Source organism: Phyllopteryx taeniolatus, chromosome 21 (genome assembly GCF_024500385.1).
Source record: "Phyllopteryx taeniolatus isolate TA_2022b chromosome 21, UOR_Ptae_1.2, whole genome shotgun sequence".
Lineage (NCBI taxonomy): Eukaryota > Metazoa > Chordata > Actinopteri > Syngnathiformes > Syngnathidae > Phyllopteryx > Phyllopteryx taeniolatus.
The window spans coordinates 14,799,372-14,819,406 of record NC_084522.1 but is presented as its reverse complement, the minus strand read 5'-3'; the positions used below and the strand labels follow the sequence as shown (position 1 = coordinate 14,819,406).

At 42.9% G+C, this 20,035-nt stretch overlaps 2 protein-coding genes across 2 annotated transcripts; one reads left to right on the top strand and one right to left on the bottom strand.

The window, feature by feature from the left end:
• The first annotated feature begins 15 nt into the window (after positions 1–15).
• On the top strand, positions 16–4,589 carry agr2 (anterior gradient 2). The gene is made up of 8 exons (XM_061760983.1): positions 16–119; positions 782–903; positions 988–1,051; positions 1,147–1,199; positions 1,315–1,391; positions 2,632–2,695; positions 4,202–4,285; positions 4,363–4,589. Exons 2-8 carry the CDS (start codon positions 795–797, stop codon positions 4,410–4,412), a joined length of 501 nt encoding a protein of 166 aa, XP_061616967.1. The 5' UTR covers positions 16–119; positions 782–794; the 3' UTR covers positions 4,413–4,589.
• A 2,224-nt stretch (positions 4,590–6,813) lies between these two features.
• Positions 6,814–19,179, bottom strand: tspan13b (tetraspanin 13b). The gene is made up of 6 exons (XM_061760823.1): positions 18,962–19,179; positions 9,597–9,764; positions 8,664–8,744; positions 7,922–8,035; positions 7,642–7,752; positions 6,814–7,381 (listed from the first exon to the last, which is right to left on the bottom strand). Exons 1-6 carry the CDS (start codon positions 19,022–19,024, stop codon positions 7,307–7,309), a joined length of 612 nt encoding a protein of 203 aa, XP_061616807.1. The 5' UTR covers positions 19,025–19,179; the 3' UTR covers positions 6,814–7,306.
• Between the last annotated feature and the right edge of the window lie 856 nt (positions 19,180–20,035).

Sequence of the window (20,035 nt, the reverse complement as noted above, 5' to 3'; positions counted from 1 at the left end):
AGGTGGGTAGAGGGCGGGACCATAGGCGGCTAGGTATTTAAATATGGAGCAGGTAAGAATAAAAGACAGATCCTGGAACAGCGAACCGCTGCCGTTGTCACCTGACCCACCAGGAACAGGTAAGTAAGAGATGCTATGATGCTTTGTGTGTCATATTTGAAGCGATATTTGTCAAAATGCTATATGAATCCATTTGGAGTATTCTGAGAAAGAGAAAAAAATGTACCCAGGCATGCACGGTTTACAAAATTCTGCTCGGTTTATACAATTTACTGGTTCAGCCTGAACCTGTTTAACAAAAGATAAAAGATTGTACAATGTCAAACGCCATGCCACTTTTTTAAATTTAGCATTCATCTTTGTAAAAAAAAAAAAAAAAAAAAAGAATCTTATTTAATTTCTAAATAATATAATAGTTTCTTTGAAACTAATTCACAGTAGTAAAATGAAAATATTCCAAAATACATGGATAATAACTAGGGGGGAAAATGTGCATTGTGTGTGTTCAACAGTACAGAGTTGTCAGGAGGATATGAAAATGTTTCAATCGATATGAAATCTATTGGAGTGGATAAATTTGTACTCGTAGGTCTGGTCTGACTTAAGTAGTAATGCTATTAGGAAAAACAAAAATCATGCTATGTAAAAGATTCAATTAAAATCCCCTCGGAATGTGACTAAAATGTACATTTTAGTCTGTTGTTAAGTTGACTGAAGTGATTCCAGTCACTGATCCTGTGCTGTTAGTATTTAAAACATGTTTCAAATGTTTTTCTTCCAGTAAGCGTGCAAAAATGATCAAAACATCACTGTCACTCCTCTTGGTGCTTGTAGCTGTGTCCTTTACATTTGGCAAATACACCCCAAAGACGGGCAAGCGGAGTTCTCAAACTCTGTCAAGAGGTTGGTGAGAATGTTCAGCACCTCGAAAAAAAAAGTCAATATGATGTGAATTTTGTGTCTTTGCTAATGTTCATTTGACTCCAGGATGGGGCGATCAGCTAATTTGGGCTCAGACGTATGAGGAAGCGCTCTATTGGGCGAGGTCAAAGTAAGAAATAGTCCAATCACTAACCAGCGCCTTGCACTTTGTGCTGTCACTACAAATGGAAATCCTGACATGACTGACTTGATTCACCCTTTAAGGAACAAGCCCTTGATGGTCCTCTTTCACCTGGAGGAATGTCCACACTCCCTGGGTAAGTTTAACCATGGGGGCAAAAAAAAAAAAAAAAGAATTCCAGTACATTTCCAAAACATTCTGTTGAATCAGGTGTCGAGACTGTTTGACCGGTTTATTTGTTCTTCTCGCAGCACTGAAGAAAGTGTTTGCAGAGGACAATGAGCTCCAAAAAATCCTCGACGAGGATTTCGTTATACTCAACCTGGTGGTAGGTCACGTATTGCGAAATGTAAAGCGGGGTACAAATATCGAGATTTTGAACATCTTAACTGATTTTTTTTTGAATGTGAGAAAAACATCATACATTTTACTTCTTTTATACTTTAGATAACCAACACTGTACAACACACACATAGCGAAATATCCACCAACACTCGTGAGTCTCCTCCCCTAAACCAGATGCCCGTCTTTGTGCCAAAACTAACCAAACTAAACCAAACTGTAGTTAAGATACCCACCCTTCAGTCCACTAGCCTAATGCTAATTAGCATTGCTTTAACCCTTTGAGCAACAGATTGAACACAAACGGTCCAGCAACAACGTAGACAAAAATAATAGTCCTCACAGTCGTATATTCTTTATCCTCTGTGTAGAATAATGAGCTGAGAGATGAGTTGAGACGACTCAATGAAGCGTTATTATAAATCCCACTTGAATTATAGGCCGGACACGCCCCCCCCCCTTTCCCCCCCGCTGCAATATGATTGGCTGCTGCATCCAGACGGGACTGCCTAGAACTGTGAGATTTATAATAGCCTCAATAAACAGTACATTCGATCGGGTGTGACCGCAAATGGCAAAAATATGCGGATAAATAACAGTCATGATGACTGCATTGACAAACAAACAAAAAAAAAAAATTTTTTAAATAATTTTTTTCAACCCCCCCCCAAATTCTTGAATAAGCGGGGATAAACTGCCAATAAGTGTTTTCCTGGCGGTTCCCCACCCCCACTCAAAAAAGAAAAAAACCCCAAAAAGAAACAGGAATTTTTTTTTTTTTACAAATTTTTAAAAAATGGAAAAGAATTGGGGAAAATAAATAAAATAAAAATCCACTAATAGGTGAATCCGCAGGTGCCCAACTGCGAGTATGAGGGCGTCCACTCTAAAGGCGGCTTTCTGTCTTATACTTCCCCCAGGTGGCCAAAGCAGGACCACCAGAAGTGGCAGCATTCAATTGATAGTTCATTATTGAGTTATGTCATTACTGTATGTTTTTAATAAGTACAATATTATGCAGACCCCCCCCCCCCCCCCCCCCAAAGAGCAGGCCGCTTCCTAGTTGGCTTTCATTCTGTTTCATGTCACACTCATGGAGTCCCAGGATCGCCCGAAAATGAAATGAATTTCATCGCTGTTATGATCAATTCTATAAATGGATGGTGTAGCTTCAAGTTGAAGTCTGGTGACAAAGCCTGGAACTGTTTTTTTTTTTCCCCCCACAGTATGAAACCACAGACAAACATCTCTCCCCGGATGGACAGTATGTTCCCAGAATCATTTTTGTTGGTAAGAGTTAAATATGGCAAAGAGTATAAAATCTTAATTTCATAGATAAGAGAATGTTTTTTTGCAAATACATGGGTGGATGATAATACCGGGAAAATATTTGACCATTAAACAATAGAAAACGTTTTCACATTAAAGCTGCCTTTTTCCCCCCCCCCACAAATCATCATTAGGGTCATTTTCATCTAATCGGAGCAATAACGGTAAAGACATACCCCCCTGAATTTCCTTTTGAAAATCAATTTATTTTACCGATAGGCATTTGCAATTATTGGAAGTTATCAATCAAATGGTGATAATTATTGATAAGAAAAAATACTTCAAAGTAAAAATTTTCAAACTTTTAAAGCCAAAGTGTCTTTGCCATTATGTGTCCCAAATAAAGTTTCATGATGTGGAGCATGTTTTCTGAAGATGCTAACTCCATTTTTTGATATCTAGGATTACTCTCCTATTGCGTAATACGCCTTTTCCATGAAAAACGAACACAAATGCGTCTTCGACATTTTTCGGGTCTTTTACAAATGAGCCGTTTTTGTCACTCAAGCTGTCTTTACCGTTAATGCCACCGGAGCTGCAAGGATTCCTATGAATGCTTCAAATTTGGAATCGTCAATAACTTTTTGAAAAGCGGACTTTAAGCGTTGCGGTTTCAGCATGGGAGACATTTACCCGTATAAAAAAAAAAAAAAAAACCTAATTTAGAATTGTATTTTATTTTTTTTACTTTACCGTCATTGAGCAAATTATATCGTCAATGAACAAATTATATGAAAATGACCCATTTGCTAATACAAGCACATGGTAAATATTGTCCTTTAATGTGCTTTTGCCTACATAAAACACACCCAAAAGCTACTATACAGTATTGGATAGCAGATGTCGTTTTGGTTCCCTAAAATATTAGAAAAATTGCTCAGTATGATGCAATGCAGTTGCACCACTGCAAACTATGCCCCCAGTGATAGACATATGGGTTGTTGAAACAATGCCTCTCTGACAATGTCAATCAAAACTGAGCATTATTGTTTTTTTATTTAAAATTTTTTATTTTTTAAAGGCACAATATTTGATACAGCTCTTGCACTGGCTCTTTGATTGTTTAGGACTGTGTACCCAACGAACGGTGTGACGATGATTGCACATACTTAAAGCAACTTCTGAGAGACAAAATCCTTTTAACTTGCTGAACACCGGCCTCTCCAACGCAACCAAATGTGAACATTTGGAATGGAAAAAATTAGAATTATGTCCATAAAATCATTCTAATGTCTGTCAGATTTAGTCCACAACATTGTGAAAAAATGTTAAAAAAACATAAAAATGTGCAATGAATGAAGATTTGTTTAGCCATTTACCAACACTACACCGGCTTTAAACTGTAGTCATACTTTGTCATTTTTCATATAAACAGCACGTTGCTCTGAGACACGAAACAGCTTTTGCTCCACCACCCCCGTCAATATTTGACTCGAATATCTTTATCTGTTTCTCTTTCTCTCTTAGACCCCTCAATGACAGTGAGGGCTGATGTCACTGGTCGCTACGCGAACCGCATGTATGCCTACGAACCAAATGACATCAAACTCCGTGAGATGACTCTCTGCTACGACACTGTCCAATTAACGCGAGGAATGTTGAATGTAACGCTCTCTCTCCTCCTTCAGTGATCAGCAACATGCACAAGGCCAAGAAACTCCTCAAGTCTGAGCTTTGAGCCCGAGCACAAAAGACGTGATGCCCTCAACATGCTGTCAGTGCAGCTCACCCGGAAAAGGAAGTTCTTCCGATGACTTCTTCAACTAAATCCTCTTCTTTCCAATCGTTGTACTTCATGACACATCTGTTCATCCACGTTGTCTTTTAAATAAATTTGAAAATGTTTCGGATTTTATCATGTCCCCCCAACTCTCTGATTGGTTGCATAGAAGTGCACAACGTGACACGGTGACTGTGTTTCGTGGTTTACTCGCCCGACGTCTGTTCAGGCAGTGTGAATGCGAGTGTGAGTGGTTGTCTGTCTCTGTGTGCCTCGTGACGGACTGGGCACTCGTCCGCCTTTGTGCAAGTATATATATATATATATATATTCATTGTGAGAGTTAATTGTATTAATTGTGAGAGTTTTAATTGTACAATAGACTTATAGCTAAAGAGGACAATTCGTGTTAGCTTTGAGTTGTCCTATGTAAGTGAATGGTGCATTCAAGAAACCATGGTCTAAAAACCTGAGGCAAACACTCAGGGATCAAACTGACGGACAGGCGGAGGGGCTCCAAACTCGTGCTATCTAGACAGATGGATCGATGGATTCTTGTTCATCTGTCATAACACAAAACCTAGAGTTTAAAGCATTACGTTCAGCTGGTGTCATGTGACGTGTTCCTTTTCCTTGATTTCATTTTGCGTTTTGTGTGAGTCGTGGCAGGGGGATTCAGTTGACAGCAATGACGCTTTTACTGTTGCTGGGATACGGAGGCGCTACTGGGATTATTGTTCTGCGTAATCAGCATCACAAAGCATGGATAGTGTGTGGTACAAGTTGATTCTTGTCGTTGGTCTGTATTTCTGTTTACTTTATTTCTAGTTGCCTCGACCAATCCGTCTATCGATCTTGCACTCCATTCTTCCCTCACTCCTGAACAAGACCCCAAGTGAACTCCTCCACTTGGGACAGGTTCTCATTTCTGACCTGGAAAGGGCACCCCATCCTTGTCCAATTGAGGACCATGGCCTCGGATTTGGACTGTTCCAAAAGGGGACTACCAATCCGGTCTGCGCCCGCAGTGTACCTGATGTCCATGCGATGTTGCAGAGGAATGTCAACCAGGACAGCACCACAACATCCGGAGCCTTTAGGAACTCCAGGCAGATCTCATCCACCCATGGTGCAGTCACCAAGGAGCCTTTGAACTACCTCTGCGACTTCAACCCCAGAGAAAGGAGAGCCCGCTTCAGAGTCTCCAGACTCCTCTTCCTCTTGGGAAAGCGTGTCGGTGCAATTGAGGAGGTCTTCGACGTATAACTCACAAAGTCCCAAGTCGAGGTCAGCAGCGCCCTGTCCCCACTATACACGATACGCTGCTTCCTCCTCCCGAGATGCCAGCTAGTGGACCAGAATATCCTCAAAGCCGTCTGGAACTTGTTCTCCATAGCCTCACCAAACTCCTGTCTGTGCCTGTCTGTGTTTTTGCCCCAGCAACCACCAAAGCTGCATTCTGCTTGGTCTGCCGGTACCCATGAGCTGCACCCGGAGTCTCACAGGCCAAAAAGGCCCCGATACCACTCTTCTGAGCGTGACGTCATTCCTCACCGCTGGTGTATAGATACATTAATTTGTCCGTATTCCAAATCAGTGTGATGATAAGCGGTTTCAATTGAACATCTGAATCTTCATGTGAGCAACGGTGTCCAATGCTGGTTGGGTTGCCAAGTTTTCATATTCACAACACAAAAGAACTCAGAAAACTATGTTCAAAATGCAGATGTTCAACAGTAAACAGGAAAGGCTTGTCATGTATTTCAAGTTTAAGTGATGTCAATTCTCATAAATACCCAGTCAAAGTCAAGTCGAGGCTTTCGCAGGTTTTAGCCAACCGGGTCCTAAGATTGGCGACTTGAGTCTGACTTGAGTCCAGTCATGTGATGACTTGAATCGCTACCTTGCTTACTACTTTGGACAGCAAATCCCGGTTTCATTTCACAATCATCATTTCTCAAAAGCACACTGTTGTCTGCTTCAGTTAGGCGTGCATGGAACAATTATTTTGGTCTCAGAAGGAAATGCATTAGTTAGGAACCAAGAATCGAAGAGCAAAACTGCTAACGTGAGGTGGATTCACAGAAATAATAACTCTGTCCACCAGTTAATTGTCTTCAGCATGCCTTATAGCTCCACCCATACATAAGCATTTGTGGAAATAAGTAATACAATAGAGGCCTGTTGCGCTCTGCAGGTTGGTGTATAAATACCCTCATCCACTGTTAATAAGTAAGGTGTCAATGGAAATGTTAAGTTCATCCTTTGAGTTTCTATATTTAAGATTGAATTTGACTATAAAGTGAATCATTTCAGGAAGAGTGCACCAATGACACAAATAGGAAATGATACAAGATGATCATTTACTCCTTCAGTGTTTTATTGTGGTTTGACAGTACAAAGTCTGAGATGGTTGACTTGCAGAATCACCAGTGCAGTTGGGACACGCTCGTATTTACAAGAGTCATGCAAAAAAAAGGCCAAATACATACGGGATGCAGTCAGAGGCAAGACAAGCTGGTAGAGGCTCAGAACATCTATTTTCTCAGACACGCAAACATACAACTCCTATCCACTCCTTCCAGTCCTCACAGCACTCTCAGACATGGTTCAAATCCTAATTCATAGTACTGTGTAGATTTGTGCAGATTATTGCATTCAGTGGGACTCTCGTTAAAGCAACAATACAACAAGAAGAAAAGAGCATAGGCCGGCTCCGTTAATACTTTCTGAATAAACAACATACAGTTATAAAACCAAAATTGCTCTGGTACAGCGTACGCAGTTTGATTGTTCTCGTATTTACAGGTGAAGCCCAAAGGACGGTCCAAAGACAGAAGTTGGTGGCTGTTTCACAGGAACGCACTGGGGTTCGCTCGGGGGTCCTTCTGGTTCCTGTAGCGATATGTGAGCCACACGCCCAGAATCTGACAGCAGGACACAATGACAGTCAGATGGCCATCATCATTGAGGTCTCATGGGTTTGAAATGTGTTCTTTGTGACGACAGTGGAACCTCTATGGTTGGACATCCCCGACATCCCTCATATCACACAAATGTTATTAGAGCAATATTTTCGAGAATAAAGGTTGCACAGAATGTCAAAGTTCAACCCCCGGCATGCATGATTTGTCTGGAACAAGTTATTTAGAATATAAATTGATCTTGAAAACTGGTCAAGGCTCACCTCAGTGAAACTGAAAAAGAGTCCAGTCCCTCCTACGAAACGTAGGACTTCATCTGCGTGTTCCTGGATCTTATCAGCACACGGCAAACAGGAGTGATTGGGAAAGCAGGCCTGTAAGAAAACACAAGAACACGCACTTACAAAGCTGATAGCTGACGGAGTCGACGGTTGTTTTATGATTTCAAAAGTGCAAGTTTTTGATATGATAACGGGCAGACTACGAGAAAACCGTTTATTTTTGTCAGGCTGCTATGTTGGAGGAGCACGGAACCAGACGTACGGCGTCACAGGTGGCGTTGAGGTCCACCTGTCGGAAGCCGCAGCAGTTGAGGCTCTTCTCCACGTCCCTCTGGGTGCTACGCGAGTTATTCCAGCCGACCTCGAGCAGATGATCCTGGGAGTTCACATTAACATCTTTCACATGAATGATTTGCGCAGTCATGACCGATATCCATTCAAAATAAAGATCATTTGTATTCTTATAAATCATTAGTATGTTCTCTTGTTGGCTGATGCTCAAATTTCACAATTGAATTGGAATGTTGACTATGGAGCAACTTAGATCAATAAAGTTGTTTGGTTTTCTTTAAATGTTGCTATTTGTTGCTAGGCAAAGTCCTTAGTAGTCAGTCATCACGGCCTCATAGGCCAATGAAAAGAATGTCACATGCCAGATTTGCCAGCTCGACTGTTCGAAGTGCACGGTGACCTCGGGAGGCACAAGATATCGGTCAGACACACACAACGGCTGCATGCATTACTTCAAAGTATGAATTATTCCAGGAATTATTGCGGTATTCCAGGAAACTCGACCAGCAAATGTGATTGAGAACATTGCTCAGTCAGAGTTTCTAAAAATTGCTGTAAAGTACTCCCCGAGATTAGGTTTGTTACCACATATCTACTAATTTGATCAATGTTGCCAGCCATGTTTTTCTCGAGTCCAGACCTCATAAGATCCAAATGAGAAATGTCTTATCTCACAGCAGTCTGGAATGCAGCACTAATTCATTCCATCTCACCTGTTGCTCTTTGTTGATAGCCAGGCATGCACTGGAAACAGAGAACTGCACGACAAACACCATGAACAGGATGATCATGTACTGAGAATCAGAGTCAAGGAATAAGCCCACGCATTGCACAGTACACTTGACACACAAGTGTGCAAAACAGCTCAGTATTGACTTGAACATCAACTATGCAGTCTGATACGGAGCACAGCTCTGATCACAGAGTGAAATTTGACGCTGCATCTACAATGAATGGAAACAATTCCAAAAGACTGAGGTAACAAAGAGCATTCAGTGGCTGACAATATAGGGTTGGTTAAATGCAAATGTTTCCAATGGCAAAAGGAACACACACATAGTTACGAAGACTCGACAACCAATTCCATACAGTCAAAAGTTTTGGTAATCATTTAATCGATTCATGGATTATTATACCCATGCCTAGTTCTAAATCCTGTACACCATTATAAACATGTCACGTTGGTATTCAAATAGATATTAAATCAGCTTTAAAACAACAATATGTAGTCATTTTACCTTTATAAAATATATCTGTATTTTCATCTGAACTGTGTTTACACCACGGTCGGTGGAGTAGTGATTGCAGTGCCAAACTGTTCGAAGAATATATGCCACCATATCAGCATGACGTGTCGGAGCCGACAAATTAAGTCCGCAAATAGCAGGAGGAATGAGTCATAGTAATCGAGCAAAGTAAACGGTGCGAAGCGGTTTTCTTACAAGACAAGCTTTGTTCGGGGAAAGGGCATTTTGTGTGTTTGTCATTCCATTCCAATTGTGAGACAAGAGAGCCGATTTTGTGTTGACCCATAAACAAGACTAGCCCGACAGGGAGGGTGCAATCGGGGGAGTCTAACAACATTGAAGCAGGAGTTACTCCCACTGTGGACCAGAGGTGTAGGGTACGAGCCATGTAAAGGATACAAAGAAGAGGAGGACTTGGTGGTGTTTCATCGCACCAATGAGGCCAGCCAGAGCAACAAAGAAGAGGAAGACGCCCACTCCTATGACGCCACCCACCACCTGGAAACTGGAGACCAGACCGAACCACTTCCCCCATGCTGCGATTCCAATCATCAGCAAGCTCACCATCTGCAGGATCGAGGGACAAGCCAATGCGAATGCCGTTATGAACGTGAGGTTTTGTTATTTGGAAAACACACAAACATGTTGTTGAAGAGAGTGGAACTTCTAAACTCAAACACCCCTAAGGTCATGCGATTTAGAATGTGACCCAGATAACATATTTTGTGAGAAATATGTTTAGCAGTGACGTTCAGCCGCGGATATTGCCACGATTTTCACCTGCGTGCTTCAATCAGACTTGTCACCTCCTTTGTTGTCAATCATCAGTGCAAAACACAACTCATTATCCAAATGTTAAAGACACAATGTAATAAAACATGTTTTCCTTGGTGGAGAATACTGATATTGAGATCAATTTGCACTTACAGCTACAGTAAAATGACGATACAAAACATTGTGATATCAATATTTTGTTACAACAACATGCGGGAATAACTATATTCATATTACGAGCGTTAAGTGTCTTGTATTATTTTCTAATACTGCTGTAAAATGTTTTTTCTTAATTGTTCCTGAAAAAAAAAACCTGTGACATCATCATCACAAATAAGGAGTAACTATCACAGTAGTGAGTGTATTCTATTGTAAATATAGAGCCACCCAATACATGCAAAAGTCATTTTTTCCCCCAAAAGTGAATTTCACCATAAAACCATGAGGATACTTTGTAGACGGTCTCGATATTTACAACACAAGCTTTTGTAAAATAAGGAGCTCTACAAAGTCAAACTTATGGGTAGGAATAAGTCTTTCATACGGGTCTCAGTTCAAGTCTACATTATTAACCAAACCATACTGTTGCTCGCAAATACTCACTTCTGTCCCGAGTCTAGGCTCCACTACTCTTTCCCATAACTTCATCGTGTGGCTCATCAACTTTATTCCTCTATAGTTCCCACAGCTCTGCACATCACCCTTGTTCTTAAAAATGGGCACCAGCACACTTTTCCTCCATTCCTCAGGCATCTTCTCACGTTCTAGTATTCTATTGAACAAGGTGGTCAAAAATTCCACAGCCACCGCTCCTAGATGCTTCCATACCTCCACAGGAATGTCATCAGGACCAACTGCCTTTCCATTTTTCATTCTCTTTAATGCCTTTCTAACTTCCCCCTTACTAATCATTGCCACTTCCTGGTCCACCACACTTGCCTCTTCTACTCTCCCTTCTCTCTCATTTTCCTCATTCATCAACTCCTCGAAGTATTCTTTCCATCTAGCTAGCACACTACTGGCACCAGTCAACATATTTCCACCCTAACCTGCTGCACATCCTTCCCATCTCTATCCCTCTGTCTGGCCAACCTGTATAGATCCTTTTCTCCTTCTTTAGTGTCCAACCTGGCATACATGCCTCTTGTTTGGCCTTTGCCACCTCTACCTTTGCCCTGTGTCGCATTTCAATGTATTCCTTTTGCCTCTCGTCGGTCCTCTCAGTGTCCCACTTCTTCTTAGCTAATCTTTTTCCTTGTATGATTTCCTGTACTGTGAGGTTCCACCACCAAGTCTCCTTCTCTCCTTTCCTGCCAGAAGATACACCAAGTACTCTCCTGCTTGCCTTTCTGATCACCTTGGCTGCAGTGGTCCACTCTTCTGGAAGCTCCTCCTGTCCACCGAGAGCCTCTCTCACCTCTTCCCGAAAAGCTGCACAACACACCATGTTCCTGCCTCTTCTGTAAAAAAGTGTTCACTACAGCCATTTGCATCCTTGTTGCAAAGTCTACCACCATCTGTCCCTCCAAGTTCCTTTCCTGGATGCCGTACTTACCCATCACTTCTTCATCACCCCTATTTCCTTCACGAACATGTCCATTACAATCTGCACCAATCACGACTCTCTCTGTCTGGGATGCTCAGAACTACTTCGTCTAGCTCCGTCCAGAATTTCTCTTTCACCTCTAGGTCACATCCTACCTGTGGGGCATAGCCACTAATCACATTACACATACCCTCAATTTCAAGTTTCAGCCTCATCACTCGATCGGATACTCTTTTCACCTCCAAGACATTCTTAGCCAAGTCTTCTTTTAAAATAACCCAGACTCCATTTCTCTTCCTATGTACACCATGGTAATATAATTTAAACCCTGCCCCTAAACTTCTAGCCTTACTGCCTTTCCACCTGGTCTCCTGGACACACAATATATCAACCTTTCTCCTCATCATCATGTCAACCAACTCCAGACTCTTTCTGCCAAAGAGCCCTCTTTCCACCTCTTCTTCTTCTTTGACTTCGACCCACAGTAGCTGAATTTCCAACGGCGCCCTGCAAGTTGACTGCGAGCGTTGGTAACGCGGGCCACAACCGATCCGATATGGAATTCTTTGGATCAACGCTCATATTTGTTTGGCAAAGTTTTAAGGCGGATGCCCTTCCTGACGCAACCCTCTGCATTTATCCGGGCTTGGGACCGGCCTACAGTTTGCACTGGCTTGTGCCCCCCATAGGGGTGCATGCATGTGGTCTGTTATACGCTTGTCTCAGTGCAGTAAAATGTAAATCCACGTTGGCTATTAAAATCTGCTTCTACTTAGCCAGCTAGTTATCTTAGCTGCTAGTTAGCGGTAGCTTTTGTCAATAATCTGCCACGATGCGTTGAATGAATCTTCTATAACTTTATCCAAGTTATCTGCCGCCGTCGAAGTCTGACATGAACATCCGTGCAGCTCCTCACGGCCATCGGACCGGACGGCTCATTCTGCGGAGATGATCGTCCGGGAGGAGCTCATCATCATCCTGATCCATGTGATCAGGTACAACTGTGGCTGCAACTGTGCACATACGCATGCGCGGTAAGTAAAAATGGCGGCTGAAGTATATAAGTAAAGCATTGCAGCTCTTGTCAGAATAAAATATGTACTTTGATTCGTTTCATTCAAAATAACAGATTAATGGTAGTGTGGAGAAGATTAGTAAGAGTCTGGGGAGGTTCATACAGCTTTAAAATATGTATAAATAATCCAAATAAATACTCTATGTGGTGGCTACTTTGTGGATTACACCTGTTGCGGGGGTGGTTCGGAACCTAACCCCGCAATAAACGAGGGATTACGCTATATAATAATAACATAATAATATATGCCTCAATTGCCACTGTGGAACTAATGAGTACACTTTTCAGCCCCAACATTGTTGGATGACAAAGGAGTTCAAATGTCTGCATCAGAAATGTGGTGACAATAATACTGACTTTTTTTATTTCTACTAACTTCTTCTTTATTGCTTTTCCAATTTAGGCATGTACTTCTCAAGATACAAAGACCCATTGTAATGGCACTAGCAGTGTCTCAGGAAGTTAAAAGCCTCTGAACTAGAACGCTTTGAAATGAAGTATCAGTTCAGTTAGAGGTAAAGATAGCATCTGAAGATCACACAAGCAATTTTAAGAAACTGGGAGCGGACATAGCATATTATTATAGTATATTATTATGCAACTCCTAAAAGGTATCTTTCCTGTATTTTCCATACATTAGTGAAACTGCAAAATTCAAAAACCAAAACAAACCACGTCTCAAAAGTCGATAAAAAGTGTGATGATGACAATAGAACCTAAAAGGAAAAATTGTTTTTGCGACATACTGTAGCAGTAGTATAGCAACAAAAGTGTTGCACGCGTCTCTGACCAATGTGGCTAAACTAACAATAAGGCTGGATTTACACTATACAATTCTCATTTGATTCTGCCATATTTCCTAACTTGTCTGTCATCTGATAAACCATAAAAAAGTGTGACTATTAAAATCAATGTTGCCCCCCCCATTACTAATGCAATTATGAACTCAATGAGTTTTACATCGTTTTTATTTATTTACACTCCTGGTATATTTGTCTCTCAGGAACAACAGCAATCTAAGTGGGTCAGTTTGACTCAGAGCGTGTTGAATTATCCCAAAGCATTAGAATCAAAATATGTGAAATGAACAATTGTCATTGTACATTCTAATTCTATTTCTTGACCTTAAAAACGGGTCAATTTAACCCGCAACAAGGTTCTGCTCCATTGCATCATTTTAACCCGGATGGGGGGGGGGGGGCTACTGCTCCAGGTGAAGGTTCCTGGGCCTGCACCTTACTCGCTCATGAGCAGGTGCAATGTCCACAATAAGAGTTGAGGTGGCATAACAGATAAACGTTCAGGCAGCTGTTTATCTTCCTGTAGGTCATAGGTGTCAAACTCAAGGCCCGGGGGCCAGATGCGGCCCGCCACATCATTTTATGTGGCCTGCGGAAGCAAATCATGCTCGTCAACTTCTGTGATTTTTGCTCACATCTGCACCCAAATTCCAAATTGTCATAATAATAAACAATAATGTTGACATATTGCATTTTTCTGTTACCAAACCCTTCCTCTACAGTAACTTAAACAATACTTGAACAAACTATTATCCTTGTCTTCTGATTTCAAAAGTAGTTATCCCTCAATTTGTTGTGTAATGGTCTTAATATGTTTTGGTGATGATGAAACATTTATATGGTTTCACTGTTCTAACGGCCCTCTGAGGGAAATCATAACTACAATGCGGCACGAGACAAAAAAAAGAGTTTGACACCCCTGCAGTGTAGGTGATGCATTTTCAAGGTTTCCTCACTGGCTCAACAAAAAAGCTGACTGCAAGTCACAACTCACTTGTAACCAGTGTTGCCACAGTTACCTTGAAAAGGTAACTTAGTTACTTTACTGATTACTTGATTTCCAAAGTCACTAAATTTGAAAAAAAGTAACTTTTTAGTTACAAAAAAGGCATGAGCTTAACCGTACCCATTACTTGGTAACGTACGCCACACAAGTTACAGAATGATGTCATCAACATGAAAAAAAATAACTTCAATATGAGTGTAGTTGAAGCCACATTAAATGGCATGCCAAATAGCCACCTAAATGTAAACAAGCACACCATTCTCAGTACACTTCTTTAAAGACTGCTAGATCGATAGACAGACGGACACAGACTGTAGCAACCCTGCAGATTGTTTGGGGGTCCATGAAGGCGACTGTGTGTGTGTGCGCGCGCACGCATAGTGTACAACGGACGTTAGTATTGTCCTCTTTAGAGAAACTCGGAAGTAGTGACTGTATTTCCAGTTGAAGTATGCCAATCCCTCGTCAGAGTGGTCCCCTTCCATTGAGTTTGCGCCGCTGGCTGCTTGGGTACACGGGAGTTGACTATGTGCGGGAAACGTGCAACACGTCACGTGACGTCATTGCCCTAGACGGCTCCGTTTATAAATATTTTGCCTTTTTTCGTAATTGTAGTTTGTCGTTATGTGCATTTTAGTTATGGATAGTGAAGAATATCCCCTCCTTGAGCCGTCACCTTGTCGTGGTGGAGGGGTTTGTGTGTCCCAGTGATCCTAGAAGCTAAGTTGTCTGGGGCTTTATCCCCCTGGCAGGTTCACCCATGACAAACAGGTCCTCGGTGAGGGACCAGACAAAGCACGGCTTAAAGACCCCTTATGATGACGACAAACGATGGACTTGGTTTTTCCTCTGGAGACAGGCCTGGAGGTGGGGCTCGAAGGCGAGCGCCTGGTGGCTGGGCCTGCACCCATGGGGCCCAGCCGGGCATAGCCCGAAAGGGTAACGTGGGTCCCCCTTCCCACGGGCTTACGACTGTGGGAGGGGCCATTGGGGTCGGGTGCAGTGTGAGTTGGGCGATCCGATCCCCAGCAACAGAAGCTGGCTCTAGGGGCCTGGAATGTCACCTCTCTGACAGGGAAGGAGCCCGAGTTGGTGTGTGAGGTCGAGAAGTTCTGACTAGATATAGTCAGACTCGCCTCCACGCACAGCTTGGGCTCTGGTACCAGTCCTCTTGAGAGGGGTTGGACTCTCTTCCACTCTGGAGTTGCCAAGAGGTGAGAGGCGCCGAGCAGGTGTGGGTATACTTATTGCCCCCCGGCTCGGCGCCTGTGCGTTGGGGTTCACCCTGGTGGACGAGAGGGTATCCTCCCTCCGCCTTTGGGTGGGGGCACGGGTCCTGACTGTTGTTTGTGCCTATGCACCAAACAGCAGTTCAGAGTACCCACCCTTTTTGGAGTCCTTGGAGGGGGTGCTGGAGAGCGCTCCCGCTGGGGACTCCATCGTCCTGCTGGGGGACTTCAATGCTCACGTGGGCAATGACAGTGAGACCTGGAAGGGGGTGAATGGGAGGAACGGATCCCGATCAGAACCCGAGCGGTGTTCTGTTATTGGACTTCTGTGCTCATCATGGATTGTCCATAACAAACACCATGTTCAAGCATAAGGGTGTCCACACGTGCACTTGGCACCCGGACACCCTAGGTCGCAGTTCAATGATCGACTTTGTGGTTGTGTCATTGGACTTGCGGCCGCATGTCTTGGACACTCAGGTGAAGGGAGGTGCGGAGCTGTCAACTGATCACCACCTGGTGCTGAGTTGGCTCCGATGGTGGGGGAAGATGCCGGTGCGACTTCTGGCAGAATCCCCTGTCAGAAGGAGTTTCAAATCCCACCTCCGACAGAACTTTGCTCGTGTTCCGGGGGAGGCGGGGGACATCGAGTCCGAGTGGATCATGTTCCGCGCCTCCATTGCTGAGGCGGCCGATCGGAGCTGTGGCCATAAGGTGGTTGGTGCCTGTCGTGGCGGCAATCCCCGAACCCGTTGGTGGACACCAACGGTGAGGGATGCCGTCAAGCTGAAGAAGGAGTCCTATCGGGCCTTTTTTTGGCCGGTGGGACTCCTGAGGCAGCTGATGGGTACCGGCTGGCCAAGCGGAATGCAGCTTTGGTGGTCGCTGAAGCAAAAACTCGGGTATGGGAGGAGTTTGGTCAGGCCATGGAGAAAGACTTCCGGATGGCTTCGAGGAAATTCTGGTCCATCATCCGGCGTCTCAGGAGAGGAAAGCAGTGCACCACCAACACTGTGTATAGTGGGGATGGGGCGCTGCTGACCTCGACTCGGGACGTTGTGAGTCGGTGGGGAGAATACTTCGAAGACCTCCTCAATTCCACCGACACGCCTTCCCATGAGGAAGCAGAGTGTGGGTTCTCTGAGGCAGGTTCTCCTATCTCTGGGGTTGAGGTCACCGAGGTGGTTAAAAAGCTCCCGGTGGCAAGGCCCTGGGGGTGGAGGAGATTCGCCCGGAGTTCCAAAAGGCTCTGGATGTTGTGGGGCTATCCTGGTTGACACGCCTCTGCAACATCGTGTGGACATCAGGGACAGTGCCTCTGGATTGGCAGACTGGGGTGGTGGTCCCCCTTTTTAAGAAGGGGGACCGGAGGGTGTGTTCCAACTACAGGGGGATCACACTCCTCAGCCTCCATTTTGGGAGTAGCGTGTTACCGACATCACTGCTTGTAACATACATACAATGGGAGAAAAACGAGCTGTATGTGAACTGTGTGGAATTTCTTACATTTCTGCATAAAGTGGTCATAAACTATAGTCTGATCTTTATCTTAATCTAAAAAATGAACAGTCTGCTTAAAGTAACTCCACAAAAACTGCTACATTTTTCATAATTTTGTAGAGCATAATGTAAACTTTAGATTTAATAACTGGTTGACCCTCCATAACCTCAACCAAACGTTTCCTGTTGTTGCAGATCAGACGTACACAACGATCAGGATGAATTTTGGACCATAACCTCTTTCCAAAATGGTTGCAGTTCAGCAACATTCCTGAAAAGTCTGATGTGAATAGCTCTCTTGAGGTCATGCATGTCACAACATCTCAATGGGGTTGCGGTCAGGACTTTGACTGGGCCGCCCCAGAACACGTATTTCCATCTTCTGAAGCCACCCTGTTGTTGATTTGCTTTGATGTTTTGATCATTGTCGTCTTGCAACACCAGTCCTAGTTTGAGCTTGACCTCTTGGATGGATGGCCTCAAGTTCTTCTGCAAAATATCTTGAGAAACGTGTGACGACATTGACGATAGTGAGCTGTCCCGGCCCCAGGTGGACGGCCATCCCGTGATGCTCCCTCCACCGTGCTTCACAGTTGGGATACGGTTCTGATGTTGGTGTCCTGCGCCATTTTTTCCTCCACACATAGTGTTGTGTGTTCACCTCCAAACAATTGAACTTTAGTTTCATCTGTCCACAGAATATTTTGCTGTGGAACATCCAAGTGCTCTTTAGTAAACTTCAAATGTACAGCGATGTTTTTTTCCAATAGCAATAGTTTCCTCCTTGGTGTTCTCCCATGAACCCCATTCTTGTTAAATGTTTTATGTTTGGCAAGTAAATCTTCTGCGGGTGACACTGTACATGGGGTTCTTTTTCTTTCTTTTTTTTTTTTTTACCTCATTGAGCATTGGGCACTGTGCTCTTGCAATAATCTTTAAAGGATGGCCACTCCTTAGGAGAGAAGAAACAGTGCTGAACCTTCTCCATTTATAGATGATTTTATTTATAATTTGTCTAATTGCAGTCCTTCTGAGAGCTCTTTTGAGGAGGCATGGTACACATCAGGCAATACTTCTTGACGAGACAATTCTAAACTGTTGTTTTCTAGTGGCCAGAGCAGCTTTAAGGGACACCTCCGATCTTGTTTCATTGATCGGACTCCAGGTTGGCTCACGCGTGACTCTGATTAGCCGCGTCTTGAGGATGTTTCCGTTATTTTCAATAACGATACGAAAAGATATCATTGTTTGTGTTGTATTAGTTTCAGCAGACTGCTTATTCGTGTGATTTAGATGAAGAACAGACCACATTTTCTGACCAATTTATGCAGACGTTAGAAATTCCAAAGGGTTCACATACTTTTTTTTTAATTTTTCCCGACCACTGCATTAATTACTATAAAAGTTTTGATTTGATTTATCGCCAAAAATATTGGCGCTGCGCGGTCTCTTTACAGGCAACAACTGGTAGAGGACGAGATGGCAGACAAAGATAAAGGGACAGGACATCCTCTTAAATTTCAGTCTAAAAAAGGGCGGTGGGAGGAAATGACCGTTTAAAGGCTGATTCTGTCACTATACTGTAATAGCAAACAATGTCTTTTGTTGTTTGTTGTTGTTGTTGTTGTCGTTTCTCTGTGATCACACACTGAGCTGATGCTCAAGGTTCCCCGACGAATAAATGATTCAGCAAGTGTGTGACCTCATCGCCAGACGTTTTCCATCTCGATATTTACTCGCGACCAGGAGAGGAAACACGCATCGTAATAAACGGCAGTAATTTAGTAACGGCAATAATCCATATGGTTGGCAGTGGGCTGTGTTTGATACTTACAACATAGAGGATGTTGAGCGCACACAGGGAGTGTTTGGAGCAGGTGAATCCAGCGCAACCCATTTTGGACAATAAATAAATAAATAGGGAACACAAGCTCACAACAGATGTATATTAAATATGATCTCGATATCAGGGCGAGCCGAAACGTTTTTCAGCAGCGATGAGAGGCAATAGAACCTCCAACCTCCGCCGTTCGGGAAAAAAAAGAAAGAAAGAAGAAAGAAAGAAAAACAAGACGAACGACGGAAGTGACGTATTTAGTCTTCAAAATAAAACAACGTTCGACGAGACACGCTGACTCCAAAATTACAATGGCTGAGTAGTACAAACACAATAACAATTGTATAGCCCGAACGCATCGTAGCCGACAAAGGCCCAATAATGGGGTTCAGTTCACAATAGTAATCATTTTTGCCACACGCACACAAAAAAAATGAAGATGATACATGTCGTAGTAACAAAATGTCGAGGACAGATTCAAAAAACTGAATTATAGTTTCAGTGTCTATTTCAATTTTCACAGTCCACAATAATATTCACACCACGCTTATATAAAAAAGTAGAATGTAATATTGTATGTAACGTCTTGTACACAATATATATATTACTGTATACATTTTGTCAATTAGTTTGATTTTATTTTGAAGCTAGAGTGTATTTCCGGTTGGAATTCGTGTTTAAACTATACAACTCGACACCCTGAAGTGTGTGGCACAAAGAGGGCGGGGCATTCAGTCCGAACGCACTATTTATTATCATCATCTTTGGGGTTAAAAATAAATAAATAAATAAAATAAATAAAAATAAAAAAGATGTCCCAGAAAACAGGAGAGTTGTTGTTTTGTGTGAAACAGCATCTGTACTGTATTTGTTGTGTAACTAGAGTGCTTAGTAAATCCCAGGAATAGTGAGCGGTGAGAAGCTCTGTGGAAGAAAATAATGGGAAGTATAAGGCCACTTTCATGAACCGATTTCGCTAAATAGTACTCATTGGTGTTTTAAAGAGGATATATAATAGAAAAGTCATTTTATACTTGCTTGTATTCTGGCTGTGAGTGTGACCTGGTGATT